The 17,890-nt window shown below is 38.1% G+C and overlaps 1 protein-coding gene across 1 annotated transcript in view; it reads right to left on the bottom strand.

Annotated features, from left to right (window-relative positions):
- Positions 1 to 7,626: 7,626 nt before the first annotated feature.
- The window catches only part of Spock1 (sparc/osteonectin, cwcv and kazal-like domains proteoglycan (testican) 1), a gene marked incomplete at its 5' end in the record, with an annotated part of 510,842 nt that continues 500,578 nt past the window's right edge, over positions 7,627 to 17,890 (bottom strand). The window contains 3 exon segments of the mRNA XM_005376592.2: positions 7,627 to 11,077; positions 11,625 to 11,762; positions 17,172 to 17,234. Coding sequence (XP_005376649.2) covers positions 10,887 to 11,077; positions 11,625 to 11,762; positions 17,172 to 17,234 — 392 coding nt within the window.

Here is a 17,890-nt window from a genome sequence, read left to right on the forward strand (position 1 = left end):
TTGCAAAGAACCAATTTTCAGTTCAGTTGATTTTTCTCTATTTTTCTATGCTCTATCCCTGTTTTAACCTTATTTTTGTCCGTCTGCTAGCCTTGGGTTTATTTGTTGTTACTTTTCTACCCCTAAGTTATACAGTCAGGTTATTGATTTTAAAGCTTTCTTGTTTTTAAAGTAGGTTTTTAGAGCTATGTTTTTCTTTCTTCACACAGATAAGCTTAGGTATATTGTGTTTATAATCCATTTATATCAAAATAATTCCCAATCTATCTTGTGATTTCTTCTTTGACTCATTGGTTGTTTAGGAATGAATTAATTTCCACATGTGTAACTCTTTCAATTTTTCTTTGGGTATTGATTTATTATTTCATTCCACTCTGTCATAAAAGATACTTTTTATGATTTCAATATTCTTAAATGTGTTCAGTTTAAGGTCTTAACACAATAAATTTTTTTGTGGCTTACCTTGGAGAAGGTTCCATGTACACTTGAGAAAAATATATATTCTGCTGCTGTTGAGTGAGGTATTGTATAAATGTCTGTTAAGTTTAATTAGCTTATAGCATTCATCAATCTTCTACTTTCTCACTCATCTTTCATCTGGTTATTCTATTCATTACAGAAAGTAGAGTATTGAAGTTTCCCATTATTATTGTTGAATAATTTCTCCTTTCAAGTTTATTGATATTTGCTTCATGTACATTGCAGCTGTGATTTTTGGTGTATATATTTTTATAAATGCTATATCTTCTTGATGAATTGAAACTTTTAACTTTACAATACAATTTTTTACATCTTAACATTTTTCTACTCACAGTTGTTTTTCAATCTGGTATCGTTCTAGCTACCTCTGCTCTCTTTAGATATTGTTTGCATGGAATATCCTTTTCCAGCCTTTCATTTTCAACCTCTGTGTCTTTAAATCCAAAGTGAGTCTCCTGTAGACAACACATTGTTTGGCTATATTAAATGACCATATAGTTCCATCCATCCTGCCAATCTGTTCCTCTTCATTGCACTATTGTATTTAATGTAATTACTAATTACTTTAGCTATTAATGTAAGAGAAAATATACTTTAGCCATTCTGTTCTTTTCTGCATGTTGTATAGCTTTTTGTCCCTCTTTTCCTCCATGACTGTTTACTTTTGGTATTGTTGGCTTTTCTGTAGTGACATGTATTGATTCCCTTTTATAAAATTTCCTTTTGAGTGTGTTCCATAGATATTCTATTTGTAACTGCTTTGGGAATGAAATGTAATATTCTCAAGCTAAAACTATCTATTTAAAATTGATCATTTCAATAGTATACAAAAATTTACTCCTTTAAAGCCCCTCGCTCCCTACTACTCTATATTACTGGTGTTACATACATCTTTATATGTTGTGTATACATTAATATATGTTAATAATTCATTATTTATTTGCTTTTAAATCCCATAGAAATTAAGGTACTATAAACCAAAGTTACAGTATATTGGTTTTTATATTTGAGCATATATTTCCCTTACAAGGGAAATGTGCATCCTCATACGGCTTTGAGTTACTGTCTAGCATCCTTTCATTTCAACTTGCAGGACTTCACATAGCATTTATTAATGAGTCTAATGGTGCAGAAACCCATCCATTTATATCTGAGAATGTTCTAATTTCTCTCTTATTTTTGAAGGACATTCTTACCAGGTATAAAATCTTAGTTGACAGATTATTATTTTTCTTTTAGCACTTTAAATATTAACCGAGTAATTTCTGCTCTACAAGGATTCTGCTGAGAACTCATGTTACAATCTTAAAGTCATCATCTGTGATGAGTTTCACTTATTTCAAGACTTTCCATGTGGCTTTCACTTGCAGCAGTTTAATTATAGTATGTCTTAGCATGAGCCTCTACACTTATCAACTTGGAGTTCATAGAGCTGCGTGGAGCAAATTAATATTTTTTTTTGAACTTGGGATATTTTCACTTTTATTTTTATTTCAAAAAATGTCTTTGCCCTTATCTTCTTCCCTGAATTCCCCAAATGTGCATATTAGTTTACCTTATGGTGGCCTATGCATCCCTGAGGGTCTATTCACTTTTATTCATTCTCTTTTCCTTCTGTTTTTCTGACTGATGATTCAAAATGTTACATTTCTTGAATTGAATTTGCTAATTGCTAATTTTGTCTGCCTAAATCAGCTGTTAGTCTTCTACTAAATTTTTCAATTCAGTTATTGCACATCCCAGCTCCAGAATTTTGTTTCATTATAATTTTCACCTATTTATGTCTCATTTTATTGAAAAAATATTTCACTAATTTCCTTTAGACTTGTTTGCATTTAGTTATTTGAGCATATCAATGACAGTGTTTTTAAGTTTTTGTCTAATCAGTTCATTGTTTATGCTTTGCCAGGGAAATTTTCTGCCACCCTATTTTCTTCCTTTGAATGGGTGAGTTTTTCCTGTTGCTTTGTATGCCTTGTGATTTTTGTTGTTACTAAAAATTATTTAAAAAAAAAAAAAAAAAAGGCCACCACTCTGTCTTTTCAGACTGCCTTTGTGCCAGGGCAGTCGTTCATTAATTAACAAGGGAAACTTAGGTATCCTGAGTACATATCTTGCCTGGGCCTGCATGTGTGTTTTTTTAATGCCTCTTCTCCACAGCTACTTTTGAATGTGTCTCTTTCCCAGAGTCTTAACGCAAGTTCTGTTTGGAGTCTTCATTGGTTGTATGCCTGTACTCATAACTTCTTGCCCCAGGTATCTGTGGGGTGCTAATCACCTGTAGCTGCCATGAGCAGCGCTTGCTGCATCTGAGTGCAATTGTAGTTAGATGAAATAGAAACTAGTTATGTAGGTGGGTTTGTGACGGATTAGAAAATTGAAAATAAGATCTGCTGTGCTGCCTCTGGTTTGAGGGAAGGAATGGGGAACTGGACTGCAACCTTCTCTCCACTAAGACCACACTGCTCTAAGAAGGTGGGTTGAGAATAAGTTAAAACACTGAAATCTCCTCCCATTTTGAATGTGCCCTTTTTTATATAAGTACCACGTGCTAACCGATTGCTCCACTGGAGTTTCAAGCGCCCTTTCCTTGATCAAGCATTCACTTGATGACTATAGACTTGTTTTACAGAGCTCCTGTGTGGTTAGAAAGTTTTGGCTGTTTTTTTTTTTTTTTTTCTTTTTTTTCTTTTGTTTGTATGTCTTTTGGGGGAAATAAGGGTTTGAAGCTCCCTCCACCATTTTGTAGCATCTCTTGTTTTCAGAAAGCTCCTGTTTGAATGAACAAACAGTTGAACAGGGGAAATGAACAAGCCTTAGGCTGGAGCTACAAAGAGGGTGCCAGAGAAAAGAGTCGGAGACGCCTGGTTCTCCTGAAAGCAATTTAGAAGGGTTCCCGGAGGAGGAATCATTTAGCTGAGTTCCCAGGACATTTTAGAGAAAGGAATCAACAGATGCACGGGGAGACACTTAGGAAGGTAGAAATGCTTGAACAATTAGAATTTGAGAAGTGGAGAATGCAAGAGTTGTGAAGGAATCAATTTAAAGGGAACCTGTCTGCCAAGCCAGGTACAGCTGCCAGTCCTTATCTGTAGTTTTACTTTCTGCACCTTCAATTACCTGTGGTCAATATGTCTGAAATTATCAATGGAAAATTGCAGAAATAAACCACTGATATGTTTTAAGTTGTGTGCTATTCTGAGTGTTGTGAGAAGATCTCACACCATCTGCTGTATCTTGTTCAGGACATGATTCATCCCATTGCCCATTGTATCCATGCTGTGTATACTGCTCCCTTATTATTAGTCTCTTAGTAGCCATCTCAGTTATCAGATTGAGTCTTGTGGTATTCCCATGCTTTTGCCCCAGTGACCATTATTTTACTTAATAATGGCTCTGGAGCACAAGAGTAGTGATGCGAGTAGTTCAGATATGCCATGGTGATGTCATAAAGTACCGCCTTTAAGCAAAAATTCTCAATTTAATAAGAAAAGAAAATTGTACACTAAGGTTGCTAAACTCTATGGTAAGAACAAATCTCTTCATGAAATTGTGAAGAAATAAATTCATGCTAGTTTTGCTGTCATATCTGAAACTGAAAAATTTATGGGGACAATGCACAATACATGCTTAAAGTAGGAGGCATTAAATTTGTGGGTGGAAGATAACACAAATACATTTTAAATGACAGCAACCTGCTACACCAGAAAGCGCTGTGCCTACACAAAGACCTCAGCAGGTGATCCCCTGAAATGAGGGACACCAAGCCACATAAAACATTGTCACACAGACTCAGAGATAAATTTATACTGAAAAATATACAAATAAGTGGGTAGGCTGATGAAGAAGCTGCTGCCACATTTCCAGCGGAGTTTAGAAATTGACTAAGGAGAAAAGATGCCAGCCAAAGCAAATCTTCAGTTCAATGAAGTAGGCTCTTCTGGAATAAGATGCCCAGTGTAACTTACAATCATTAAAGTGAAGCATCACTACAGAATAAAATGTGAAAGGATGGATTAATTCTGTTACTATATCAAAGCTGCAGAGCCTATGATAAAGACAGGTGTAATTTACAAAGCAAAGAACACATGTGCTCTCAAAAACAAAAGCAAAAATTATCTGGTCTTATTCTCGCAACACTGTGAGCAAATTTAGGTGTTAGCAGTCTGTTTTATGGAATGGTTCCACTGCTGCTTTACTCTAAGAGTGAAAAGACACGCACAAGAGGAAAGATTGGAATTTAAATCCTGTTAGTCATATACCATGCACCTGGCCATTCCAAATCTGTTTTCTATGAAAATGAAAATTCCCAGATTATAGTTTTTACTTCCAAATATAACTTCATTGCTACAGTACCTTAACCAGAGCATTGTCCCATTAATCATGGGATACACCCACCGGGCATTTGATAACATCTGGCCAGCAATTGATCAGACCCCAATTGGAACATAATGTAGTGGTGCAAATCATTCACAACTTCAGACACAACAATATTCAACAAAGCTGCAATGGATGAATGAAAACAAGAAACTATAGGTGCCTGCTGGGAGAATTGAAGTCATAAATGGTTTAAAGGCTTCCAAGGTACTGGTGGAAAAGTTATGAAAATTATTCACACATCAAGACAGGCTGGTGAGTAAGGATTTACAGACGTGCTTAATGAAAAAGGGAAAGAACATACTTAAGGACCTTGAGAATTGTTAACAATTTAAAACTTGGAAGAACTTGGGGAGTGCTTTATAGAGGATAAAGAAAAGGAAAATGAAACAGTAGCAGCAATGCAAATATTTCTGATGTTTGCCCACGTGCTTCAAAAACCATAGATCTAATAGGACAAAATTACTGTGTATGATACTCAGCGTGAAACGCACCTATATGACCACTGAAGGACTCAAGCTTTATAGCAACACTTTGATGAATTAAAAACAAGTTCCAAGGTACTGTTTTCCCAGGGGATTTTGGCAAGAACACCTTCAATAATCAAGGATACTCAGCCATTGACCTTGTTGGTTCCTGATATCCAGCTATCAACATTGTTGTGGCTTGATCCAGCATCACCAGGAATGGGTGACCGTCCCTCTGACATTGTTGGAAGGTCCAGAGTACACTAACAATATATCATAATGCCTATGTCCATCTTTTCACTCCATATAATTACATAGACACTGCATCTCACATCACAAGAAGGGTGAATATAGTACAGTAAGATCTTTTAAGAGAGAGAGAGAGAGAGAAAGAAGATTTCTTTTACTTTTTGGAGCATGATCATAATTGTTTCATTTTTGTTATCAGTTACTCTTCTTACTGTGGTTAACTTTATAAGCATCATAAGGTGAACATACAAAAGTGTGTTTCCTATGAACTGCCTGTTTTTATCTTTTATCCACTAGTCTGTTGGGCTCTATTTTCCTTATGGATTGGTCGGAGTTTTAAAAAATATTTTATACCCTAATCCTTCATCTGTTTTATGTCACCAATATCTTTTTAGCCTCTAGTTTATCATTTAAGTTTGTTTATAACGTGTTATTAATTTTTATGGATACACATTTATCCATCTTCTCCTTTATGGCTTATGTTTGCAAGGACTTAAAAGCCTTGCTGACTCCCCTTGCCACTGACAAATTCATTGTGTAGCCTTTCATTTTGATTTTTTAAGGCTTGAAATTGAGGTGTCAGTGGGAAATTCAAATGGAGAAGTCAAAACCTATAATGGAAGTATAAACTGGGGGTCCTTCAGACTAGAGGGGATGTTTGAGACTAAAGGCAGAAGACTGTCCAGAGAAAGCACATGAAACCAAAAAGAAATGGATCAGAGGCACAATATGAGATGTTAATAGACCTGGCTGAACACCACAATATTCAGGACACCTAGAAGGGGTGGCCCAAGAGGTAGGAGAAAACCTAGGGAATTCTGGGTAAAAGGAACTAAGGAAGGCAAGCTTTAGTGGTGCTGGATTAGCCACTGGTGTCAGCGATGACATCCTTTGACCTAAAATGTCATAATTATTTATGTCCCTTTTCAGGGAGATAATAATTGTTCAGAGCAAATGTCTGACACTTTTACATCCTAGAACTGAGGGTTTTGCCTGCCAACAGTGGCATTCACCCATTCAAAATAATCTGCAAATCTACCAATTAACAGCAGAAGGCTTACTACTAGCATAAATTTTGAATCATGATATCAAAATAAATCTTAGAACCAAACACTTTGAAGACTTTTTTACTCAGTTGCACACAGTTAATGGGCTGGCTCCCTGGTTCCCTTCCTTTGCTGTTGACTTGGAAAGATCAACATCACACTGTGAAGGTGCAACTGTAGGAGAGGGGTGGGATTTATCTATAAAGTCCAGGTGATTTCAGAGGAGTGCGGAATGTGTCCACACATGCCTTCAACTCTTTGATGGACCCTTTACTACCTGGGAGGCTTGATAGTGGCCATTGGCTCTCCTGACATTAGTACATTAGTTACTTTGTGGATTTATGATGCACTTCTTCTTGAACTGTCAGTCTATAAATTGTCTGTAAAATCTTATCCATGGAGTAAAGGAATGGAATCATTCATAGCATAGTTTCTACTTCAGGTCATGGGGAAATTACTCACTTGGGGTATCATTAAATCCTAGACAAACTGGCTTGAATGTGGATGAAGGTGGAAGGAAATAGTTGGGTCCTAATTTGGGTGCTTCCTGGTGTTTGACAAGCATCTGGTGTATTAATTCACAGGTGGAGGAGAAATTGGGGTTCTTGTAAAAGAGTGACTCTTCCGCACCCACCCGAGGGGAATTAGAGGATAACTAACTGGAAAGGAAAGATATAAGCAGAGTTTAACATGTTAAGATTAAAAAAAAAAAAAAAATAGGATAACAATATGAACTCTGGTGGATAAGGAATAAAGCTAAAGCCTGAGAGAGACAAAAACAGCTAAGAGAGAGGTCAGGTGGTTTGGCTCTGAGTAGGCACAGGGCATGTGTAAGTCAGAGCAGGACTGATGCCCGGCAGGGAAATATTGCCACGTTTTTATGGCAATCTTGACTGAGGCCCTTGGTGGCAGGCCCCTTCAGCTGCCAGGCTGTCCTGCGGTGACCATGTGTTGGATGTGGCCTGGTGACTTCATATCTAAGCTAACAAAATGCAAACACTCACATGTTGCAGATAAAGTAAAATTTATTGAGACAGACAGAAATGCATCTACTCAGGACTACAGTTAAGCATTTGCTATTAACCAAAGAGTTGTGTTCACATTCCAGGTAAGTCTACATGGAAAAGCATTCAGAATACTAGTTTTTCTACATCACTATTTCATCTACAATAGGGACAACAAACTGACACCCTGGATTTGATGGGCTCTCATTACAAGGCTACACAGTGAACAGGGACATACATCAGTGACTTTGAGAAAACGGTATAAAAAGACTGAAACCACCCACTGTAGAAAGGGCTGTTGGATATTACTATACAGTGTGGTCAAGGTAAACCAAAACCAAATGGGAATGGAATCCTGGGGGAGCAGAGGGCAGACCTGGACAGATACATCATTTGCTGCTATGCATAGGGAAATAGGCATAAAGAAGGACAAACTGGCATACAACCTCAAATTCAGTAGTAAGGTATTCCCATGCCTAGAACATCTGTAGACATTCATATGGCAGACAAATAACCATGGTGAAAGAAAATCCTTGGATTTAACTTGGATGCCACAGTAATGATATTAAAGAACGAGTTACAGGAAAAGAAACTCTTCACTAAAGAATTTCTAAAATCGTTAGGATTGAATCCAATACTTGTCTCAAACAAAGGATTGGATTATTACAAGACTATTTTGTTTCTTTAAAAAAGTCAATATCTTATGTATACTTGGTCACTGTAACTAAAAGGCCCCTTCCAGAAACAAGAAAACAAAAATTCTACATCAAAGGATAAGGTAATTCAATCTAATCCTAAGTACTAGTGGAAAGTACTAAACATCTTAGAAGGCCTAATGCTGCTATGCCAATGTGAGGCACGAAAGCAATATTAATGTTGTTCCGTTGATTCTGGGTTCCAGGCTTAGGAGGGTTTTTGGTTTAATATTTTAATGAATCAAAACATCTTCTTGGAAAAATCTCTGAAAATGGCATCTCATTACCTTCCTGGGAATTGCCTATTGAGCACTCTTCTCCATCATTAAGTTAATGCTAAGGATCTTTAAGTGTCATCTTAATTTGACACTCGTCATAAGATAATTAGGCAAATTAAAATCCATGGTTCACTTGGTTCCTAGAAGCTTCTCTAAGCGAAATCAATTTGTCGATTTTAATTTGTTCTCTTGTGCATTTTTCTAAACTCAGAGGACACAGTAACAATATTTTTCTTTGATGGTATAAACTGAGATTTTTAAAGAAGTTTTGATTTTTATGTTCTCTATTGTAATTTAGCAGCAATTAAACACATGTTTTCTGAATCACTGCAGAGCTGTATTTGAGTAGGGGAAAATATGGAAACTAAGGCGATGGGGTTGAGATCCCCATACAGAGCTTGCCTATGGCCTCCATATAGGGACGGTACATACATTATCTATCAGGAAAAAGGAATTAGCGACACCAGGTATATTCATTTCCCATCTGAGACCAACCTTAGGGATAATGCCACTTTATCCAGCTTATGCAAGTATCAGAGGATGCTAGCTTAAGGTGGGTTACTGCATATAAATGGTCAGTTTGATGTGGGGGTTAGTCAGCTGCCACAGGGATCATGGCTTGTTTGGGAAAAAAAATATCTTTATATATAATTTTTGGGGGGTGTGTGCCTGAGTTGATGTGCTTGTCTTGTGGACTGGATAAAGCTCATGGGGGAAGCCAGAGAGAGATTTGAGAGATATGTGGCCTAGAGAGCTGGGGTTTGGGTGGCTGATTGGGATAGTAAACAAACAGGGTAGGAGTTTACAGACCAGTACAGAACTGAATGGGGCCATTGTGAAGACTACTCTTTGGTACTTGGATGAGAGAATTCTAAAGAATGTGAAGATGACTCTACCAGATTTGGAACTAGAATTCAATAATGAGTTTTGGGAAAAGAAATATTGTGGTGAAAAGCCTTTTTTTCAGTAATATCTCAAGACTTTTGTGTATGTATGGGGGCTGGCAGGCTCACTCTTGAAAACCCAAACCTAGCTTCCATATGCTACTGTGAAGTTCTTTCTAGGCCTCCATTTATGATTTTTTGTAAAATGTGGATTTTCTTTTAAAAGCTACACATCTTTTGTAGCCTTATCATAATTTGTGGGTAAAAAGTAACCAAAAGCAAAACATTGAACTAAGAACCCTAAGTTGTATTCTAAGGAATACCGTGGTACTGTCTTCTCAGAGAACCCCCTGGGCACATGCATGTGTTACAAAAAGCCCTTGAGTAGGGAGGGAAGGGGGGACCCTGCGCAGACAGGGCTGCTGCAGCCTGTGGGGCTTTGAGCTGAAATGAGAGCAATGGCTTGTGAAGCTGCCCCAGTGAGAGTCACATGGCTTCTGCAGGAAGAAACGATTTAGGCAAACGGAGGCTTATCCAAATCAAAGAAGCTTCCAGTAACTCTGCTAATGCACAGAGAAGAAACCTCCTCGGCCTGCAGGCTACAAATGCTGTTAGTGCAAAATGGGGCTTTCAAACTAATTTCTTATTCCAGAAATTTTGTTCCAGGTCTAGACAAGCTGATAAATTAAAAAACGTTTTTCAAATGAATTTTTAATAGATAGTGAGACATTTTTTTTTGCAAAGTGTGTGTGCAAGGCCTGCACACACAATTTCTGTTGTACATGTGTACATACTTATGTGTGTGCAGACAGAAGCATCCAGATGTGATTTTTAATAAATGAATTCCCCAAAGGGACTGAATTAAGGCTGTTATTTGTAGGAAGCCAGATATAGTGATATAAAATTAATTTTTAATTATAAAAACCAGGGGTGGTTGGGGTGGAAAGAAAAGGAACAGTGTGGTGTGTTTTCCACGACATCTATAGGACACAAGAAAAGCACTTAGACACTGTAAGGCTGGGAACCATGCTGTAAGAACCACCAATGTGGGTAATCAAAAAGGGTCTTTGACGTTTACAAGAGTGGGGGCTCCCTGCACTGCTGGATTCCACACAAATCACATGCTTGTTGCAAAAATCTTACAGGAAGGAGGTTCTATTTAAACCAGCCATTCTGTTGTCCAAAAACATAAAATAAAATAACCCAAAACAACACCCTTTCTCCCACACAATCATATGCAAAATCAGAATACTCTGGGACAAGCAGCTGTCTTCCAAAACTTCAGTTGGGTACAGAGAGCAACAGTGGAGAAGAGACGTTGATGCCTTGGAGTCTTAGATACAAATGTAGGAACAGGAAGTGACTTGCAATTGTGTGCAAAATGTATGTCCTCTTCCTTGTGGCCACTACCATATGTACCCGACCTCATCTTCTTTGTCGTCATCCTCGTCCTCATCATCCTCTGTCACAGACCGAGTGTGCACCCTCAGCTTCCCCTCTTTGTCCTTTGGTCCCAGCTCCTGTTCATCCTCCAGGTCATCCAGCAGGACCACGGAGCCACCACTGCCAAAATCCCCTGAGGTTTCCTGCTCCTCTTCTGGCACAAGAAGCAAAGGTTAATGGTTAGTTTTTGTTTATACATCACACCCCGGGTCGGGTTCCCTGTGCCTGTGACTTGACTTTCAGGGGAACTTGTAGGGAAAAACCATGGAAGTTACCCTCTGAATTTGGGAGCATGCCTACCCATCTAGGGTCAGTCTCTGTGGCAAGAACCACAAATTTTGTTCTGGCATAGGCCCTAGAATGCTGGCATGCCACTCCCTTCTCAGGAGCTTTATAACCCTAAGTGAAAGGTAACAGCAACCTAAGATGTCCTAGGCCTGCAATAGTATCCTAACTCTCAAACACTGTTGTCTAACCTGTTGGTCATGGTCACAGTGAGTTCCTGCCACTTCCAAAGTTGTGCTGTGCTATGCTGAGCTATACTATGTAATGCATGAGCTCATGTCATTTAGGGTTTCTGTGTCTCCACTGTAAACTCATGGTAGAATTAAGCCACCTTTCAGTATCTACCATGGTCCTTACATACTGAGGGCTGATGGATCATCCGTCCTTGTGTGGCTGATGCAGAGGGCCTTACTCACCACAGCTCACAGCACCCTGTTTCCTGGAGCCAGCCAGCTCGTTCCCATATTTATCCACACACCAGCACTGCCCTGTGCTGCCGTGGCACTGCGTGGCTTTGTAATAGCCCTCTTCATTACACCGTGGTATGAATGCCCCTGGGGGAACAAGAAATCTGGCTTTAATAAGAGAAGCGCAGAGATACTCAGGGTTAATATCATTCAAGACAGGGAGGAGAGCTCAAATATCAGCTTGAATATTTGCTACAGTAGGGCTGGCAGAAGAGAATGGGGCTAGTTGGTTATTACCTCATTAACATGATAAGGACCTCAATATTTAGATGCCCAAATACATTGAACTCAAAGGAGCTCAATTTTCAAACAGGCTTAATAGTAGTTAATACGTGTTAAATATTTATGTATATTTGGGATACTGAACTAAACCATACAATTTATGATTGTCCCACATGTGAAGAGAGGTCATACTGTTACCTTTCAGTAAATAGGAGACTGAGATACAGGAGAATGAAGTAATCTACCTAAAGCATCTGCAAATAAACACCAAGACTAGATTCACATCACTGACTCTGAATCCAAAGCAGTGCTTCTCAAATGCCCACGATGAAGAACTTGCTTTTGTTTAACTTCCAGTCCATTCAGGACAATATGTGGTCCAGCCACATGAAGCAACTCTGTGAAATTCCTACAAAGGTTTCTAAATGTATCAATTTCTGACTCACTGCCGAACACTATCAACCGTTTCATTAACTACAATCCATACATAGAGCGCACTTTGCAGAACCATTCACCATCACTGCTACCACGCCTCTAACAAAGCCAGTAACAGCTACACACTTTCCTTGTAGTGTTCCACTGAGCTACTCCAGTGACACCAAGCTGCTGGGGTTTACAGATAAAAAAGTGATAAATTAAAGTTACACTACTTGTCTCAGATTTGTCTTAGGATTCTATTCCTTCTTTACTGGGTATTCTTTTGGAGGGGGTACTGGAAATCAAAATCAGGACCTCACACTTGCCAGGGAGGTGCTATTCTACTGAGTTTTGACTTTTCCCTTTAAACCACAAATGGGTACTACTGCTAATTCATTTTTAACAGTTGAGCAAATCATTTTTTGTCCTTTATACACCGTTAATGAATTACTAGTAGCATATTATTAGAAAACTGCTTGCATGAAGTAGACAATTCCTGGACATGATATATTGTTACTGGAATATTACTGCTAGTATTAGTAGGTGCTTTTGCAAATATGTTACTAGCTGAGAGAGGCTTGTAAGTTTTCTGCCAAAGTTTCTCATTACTAAATGATTCAGACATTTTCCCATCTTTTTCTAGACATTTTGTTAAAAAGAATGTTCTTTTCCTTGAAGGATTCATCCCATCTCTGGGGAAAAAAAAGTATTCTGGGCCAGTTATCTGCTTGGGGTTTGAGAGTAACATTTTGATTAATTTTGTAGTTTTGATCTCTTGTGTTTGTGGCCCAAACTTGACACCTGATAATATTTTGTCTCAGCTTTCATAATTGTTATAAATTGGATTATAGTACTTGTTCTCAGTTTGGTCCAAGGACTAGCAGCATAATCTGAAAACCCCTTAGAAATGGAGATTTTGGAAATTTGTGGTCAGGGAATTTGATTTGTAATTATTTGAAATTTGTTGAGTTTTCTTTTGTTGTATAGTATGTGGCAGGTAGCTCCTGTGCATGTGTTTTGTTGTTGTTGTTTATTTTTTGTTTTTTGAGACAAGGTCTTGCTGTGTACTTCAGGCTGGCCTTGAGTTCACTATGTAGCCCAGGCTGGTCTTGAACTCACAATGATCCTCCTACCTCAGCTTCCCAAGTGCTGGGATTACAGGGGTTTGCCACCATTCTTGGTTCTTGTGTGTTTCTGAAGTGTATATATTTAATGCTTAGCTTCAGAACTACATATGTAAGTATGAATGCTAATTAGTCATGCTGTTCGAATTTTTTGTCCTTTTCTTACCTACTTAAGCTCTCAGGTTCAAGAAAAAGATGATCTCTGAATCTGATTGTGAATATGACCGTGCCTCTTTGCAATTCTGTTATATTTTATTTTAGTTACGAGTATATCAATTGGTAGCATAATAGGAACCTTTCAGCAAAATGATACTCTTGTACCATTCTGTTTTTTAGTATTTGCATTTGTCAGATATCAACATTGTTATAAAAGAACATCATTGTTTCATTTTTGCTTTCTTTTTTTTAAGAGCATAAAAAATAAGAACAAAAATAAAAACAGTACAGCATTTCAAAACAAGATGATAGGAAATTAACAATGGTTGTTATATGGCATATTGCTATCTTCAAAGTAGTTGTTTGATTACCAGATATAAATTATTTCAGGTTTCTGAGAACTGCTTTAGATATCACCTACTTTAAAAATTACCAGTCGACTGTTTCTATCTCATAACAAACAAGTTTGGCCCATTCACACTTATTGTGATTACGGATTGGTTACTCATTTCTGCCACCATGTTTGTTTTTCCTAGTTATCATCTTCCCCATTTCCTGCCTTTCATGGAAATCAAGTTTTCACCCTGTGTTTGATTTGGGCATTTAAAAACTATATATCCTATTTAGTTTGCATTTCCTTTTCTTGCTAAATAAACCACAAACATATTTTACCACCTTTTTCTGATTGCCCCCAAGAGTGTTATTATAATTTTACCTTGCTATCAAAATACTTTTATAGGTCACACATATTTAGATTTAGCAGCATTTATTTTTCATAGTTGCAGCTGAATAATTCTGGATTCATTTATCTGGTAGAATAAATCTTTTAGTGATATTTTAGTAAGCTAAATCATAGATGGATTGAGAATACCTCTGTCACCATACTTGAACAATAGTTGGGGTAATTTTAAAATTCTAAGTTCAAAGTTATTTCCCTTAAGCACTTGGAAGTACTGTTTTCTTTTCTTAAATTAGTGTCATCAATAGAAAGTCTGATGTGAATCTGATTCTTGTTCAACAATAGGTAATCTTTATTGTGATAGATTTAGTTTTGGTTTTCCTGACAAGGTATGTCGGTATGATTAATCTCTGTGCACTTCTTAGTTTGACCTGAATAATAATATCCTGCATATCAGCCTCCTAAAAATAGAGGTTCCTGCTTACCGCTATAGTTTTGTTCTCCCTAATTTTTCTTCCCCATGTCTTTTAGTAGGACAGTGTTTTCAAACTCATCTTTTATTTTATGCGATGATAGCAGAGGGAGAAAAGCATTAGAGGGAACTATTTGTAAAATTTGAACCAAGATTAATGTCCAGATTCACCTGACCTGAAGATCTACTCTCTGTTTTTTTTTTTTTTTTTTTTTTTTTTTTTTGCGGTACCGGGGATCAAACTCACGACCTTGCACTTGCCAAGCAGGTGCTTAGGCCACTGAGCTATATCCCCAGCCCCCTGAAGATCTACTCTCAAACTCTCCACTCACCAGGCTATTCCAAGATGACCAACTTCCCTGAGATAAAATGAGACTGTGCATGGGCTGGAGGCCCTGGGAACCCTGAACACCATATACAGCGCTTGGGAAGGGCAGCTGGTGCCCTAGAGATGCTCTGTGATGCTGCCCTCTCACCTAAGCACTCCAGTCACAGTATATTGTCCCTCATCCCTCACTTTCAGGAAGTACAAAGGAATGCAAAGGGAGATGCTTTCAACAGTTCCCAGAACTAAACGAGAAAGAAATTTGTGAACAGAGTCTCAATAAGGTTCTACAAAGAAAGAGAACAATGAGAGCAGGGAAAATGCTGATCTCACCCCCTTGAGCTGTGGTTTAAAAACAGGATTTAATAAACCAAAAATAAACAAAAATTGGGCTGAGCCCCCGGGTCCATAAGAAGCAGGTGCTGCACTAAATCTATAATTTAATAAGATTATTTTTTCCTAAGTACATAGTAATTACAAGTGATTATAATTTGTTGTTTCCTGTTTTATTATTTATTTGAATCCGAATATCCCTGAATGCACAGTTATTATATTAGGAGATTTCCCCATGCAGACCATAATGTGTAAGCAAATAAATGGCATTTTTATGAGTCAGTCAGAGTAATCTCCATGTGTGGGAGATGTGAAAAGACAAGGTGGGATTCTGGCAGGAAAAAGGTATGTGTTTCACTTATGTGTCCTGAAGTTAATGGAAAATGAGACATCTCAGATGACAGACTTTACAAATGTCTCATTAATTACTAACTGATGAGGCAATTATAAGCTATCCATATACAATGGAAACATTTTTAAAGCAAGCTCTTAGGTACATCACTAATAGCCAAAACAGCATTCCACAGGGCAATGTAAGTCCTTGCCCTGGAAAAACCTATGAAGGATGGATCTAGCCACTTTACCTTCAGGCTAAATAGATAGCTTTTTATATGGGAGAAGAACTTAGACCTTTGGAGTTGAAAATCATATAATTTCTGAGTCTTTTCTGAATTGAATAGTGTACTGTCAGGAGTCAAAAGTATGAGGCAAGTCAGAGAAATAAGTAAATTCAAAAGTACAAGAAAAGAGTATGTATTTTGAGGCAACTTAAAATTTTAGAAGAGAAACTGTCAGAATTCATAGACTGCCTACACTTGGGAATAAGCAAAAAGTTGCCCATTTCCTTCAAGTAAATAGATAAACTTCTGAAATGGCAGGCTGCTTTAGGGAATGCACCTGCCTCTGAATGCTTAACAAGAATAATTCTGAATTATTGTGTTGCAGCTGTCAGCTCTTTTCAAAACAGCAAGGAAGGCAAAGCAGACTCTTCAGAAAATGAAGTTTGCCAGTGTCTCCGTAACGGCCTGGCCTAAATGCCACCATTTCCCCTGAGTGCTGGAGCAAGGAGGGCCAGAAGGGAATACTCAGGCAGGCTGGCCCTCGTTACATCTACTGTGGCACAAATTTGCATGTTAGGGAAACACACCTCCGTTGCTTCGGTCTTAATGGAGGAGAAGAGATGAGCAGGGTCTCAACAACCATAACCGTTTCCTCCAGGGATTCGGTGTAAACTGAGAAATACAGGAAAGTGCAGACAAGCCTTTCGACCCTATCTGATAAATTCTGGAGTTGGGGAGGGTACAGCTTGTTTTCCCCCTTGAATAGACAACTTGCTCTGAGAAATAAGGAAATGCTCTAAGGGATAGCCCTTATACTCTTAGCAATGGGAAGAACATGTGTTAACTCTATCAAACGGCTTTACTTGGAAAGGAGAAAGCCAAGGTTTATTTTACTCTATGACTGGGGAGAGTTAGTAATAGAGATGGTCCTGGAATCTAGCCCTGCCTGAATTAGGGTCTGATCCCTGGCCTCTCTTCTTGCTGATAAGGCATGTGGTAGTTGTTAGCCAGGCAGCCAATCCTCCATTTATATCTAGCTATCTGTGGCATATTACCAACTGTCTGAAAGACTTTAACCTGGGCTAAAAGGAAGCATTTCTTTCACAAGACACTGGCCCTAAATGAGTAACCACTGGCGTGCTGAATGTTACAAAAGACACGGTTGGTTTAATTAGTTGTTTAAATGGGTGGCGAGAAATTATACTTACCCAACAGGCTTTTCCCCTTGCTCAGCTTTTGAATTCTGTTCATTTCATTCTGGCAAGGGAGACCTAAAAAATAATTTATGGAAGTCAGTTTCCAGATGGTATGGGATATAATCGGGACATAATCTCTAATGATTGACTTCACTTTTGATGTGAAATGAAGTCAATGACACACCTGGGAGTGGAACTGTTCCATATGCTGTTATATGCAACAAAGCAAATTCAGACCATTAGTGTTACTAATTAAGAAAATAACCTCATGCCACAAGATACTGAAAATAGTATTTTTACTTGTATTGTGTAGGAAATTTCCTTCCTTGCATCAGCTCCAGCAGACACCATGTTCTGCTGGGTGACTTGCAACAGAGATTCTCCTTTGTATCAGGAAGAAGTATCCAACTAAGGTTTCTGTGAGCTGGACACTGAAGTCAAGGCTTAAGGGTTCTGAAGCCACAGACCAACTAACCAGAGGTGATAACTACTTGATTTATTCTAGTTCTTGAGGCAGGAGACAAAGAGGATTGGAATACCCTAAGAAAGTAAAACACAGGCCTCCAGAGACCACAAGGAAGATGCACAGAGACCTGGAGACACAGTGTGGATACCAAGTAAGAGAACAACTTCTATTTACATTTTATCACCACCCCAGTGAACACTGTGCTAACTCTCTTTTCCCTCTCAGTCAGAGTCCACAGTTCTTTTTTTTTTTTTTTTTTTTTTTT

This window comes from Chinchilla lanigera, unplaced genomic scaffold (assembly GCF_000276665.1).
Source record: "Chinchilla lanigera isolate Chin_1 unplaced genomic scaffold, ChiLan1.0 scaffold00007, whole genome shotgun sequence".
Classification (NCBI taxonomy): Eukaryota; Metazoa; Chordata; class Mammalia; order Rodentia; family Chinchillidae; genus Chinchilla; species Chinchilla lanigera.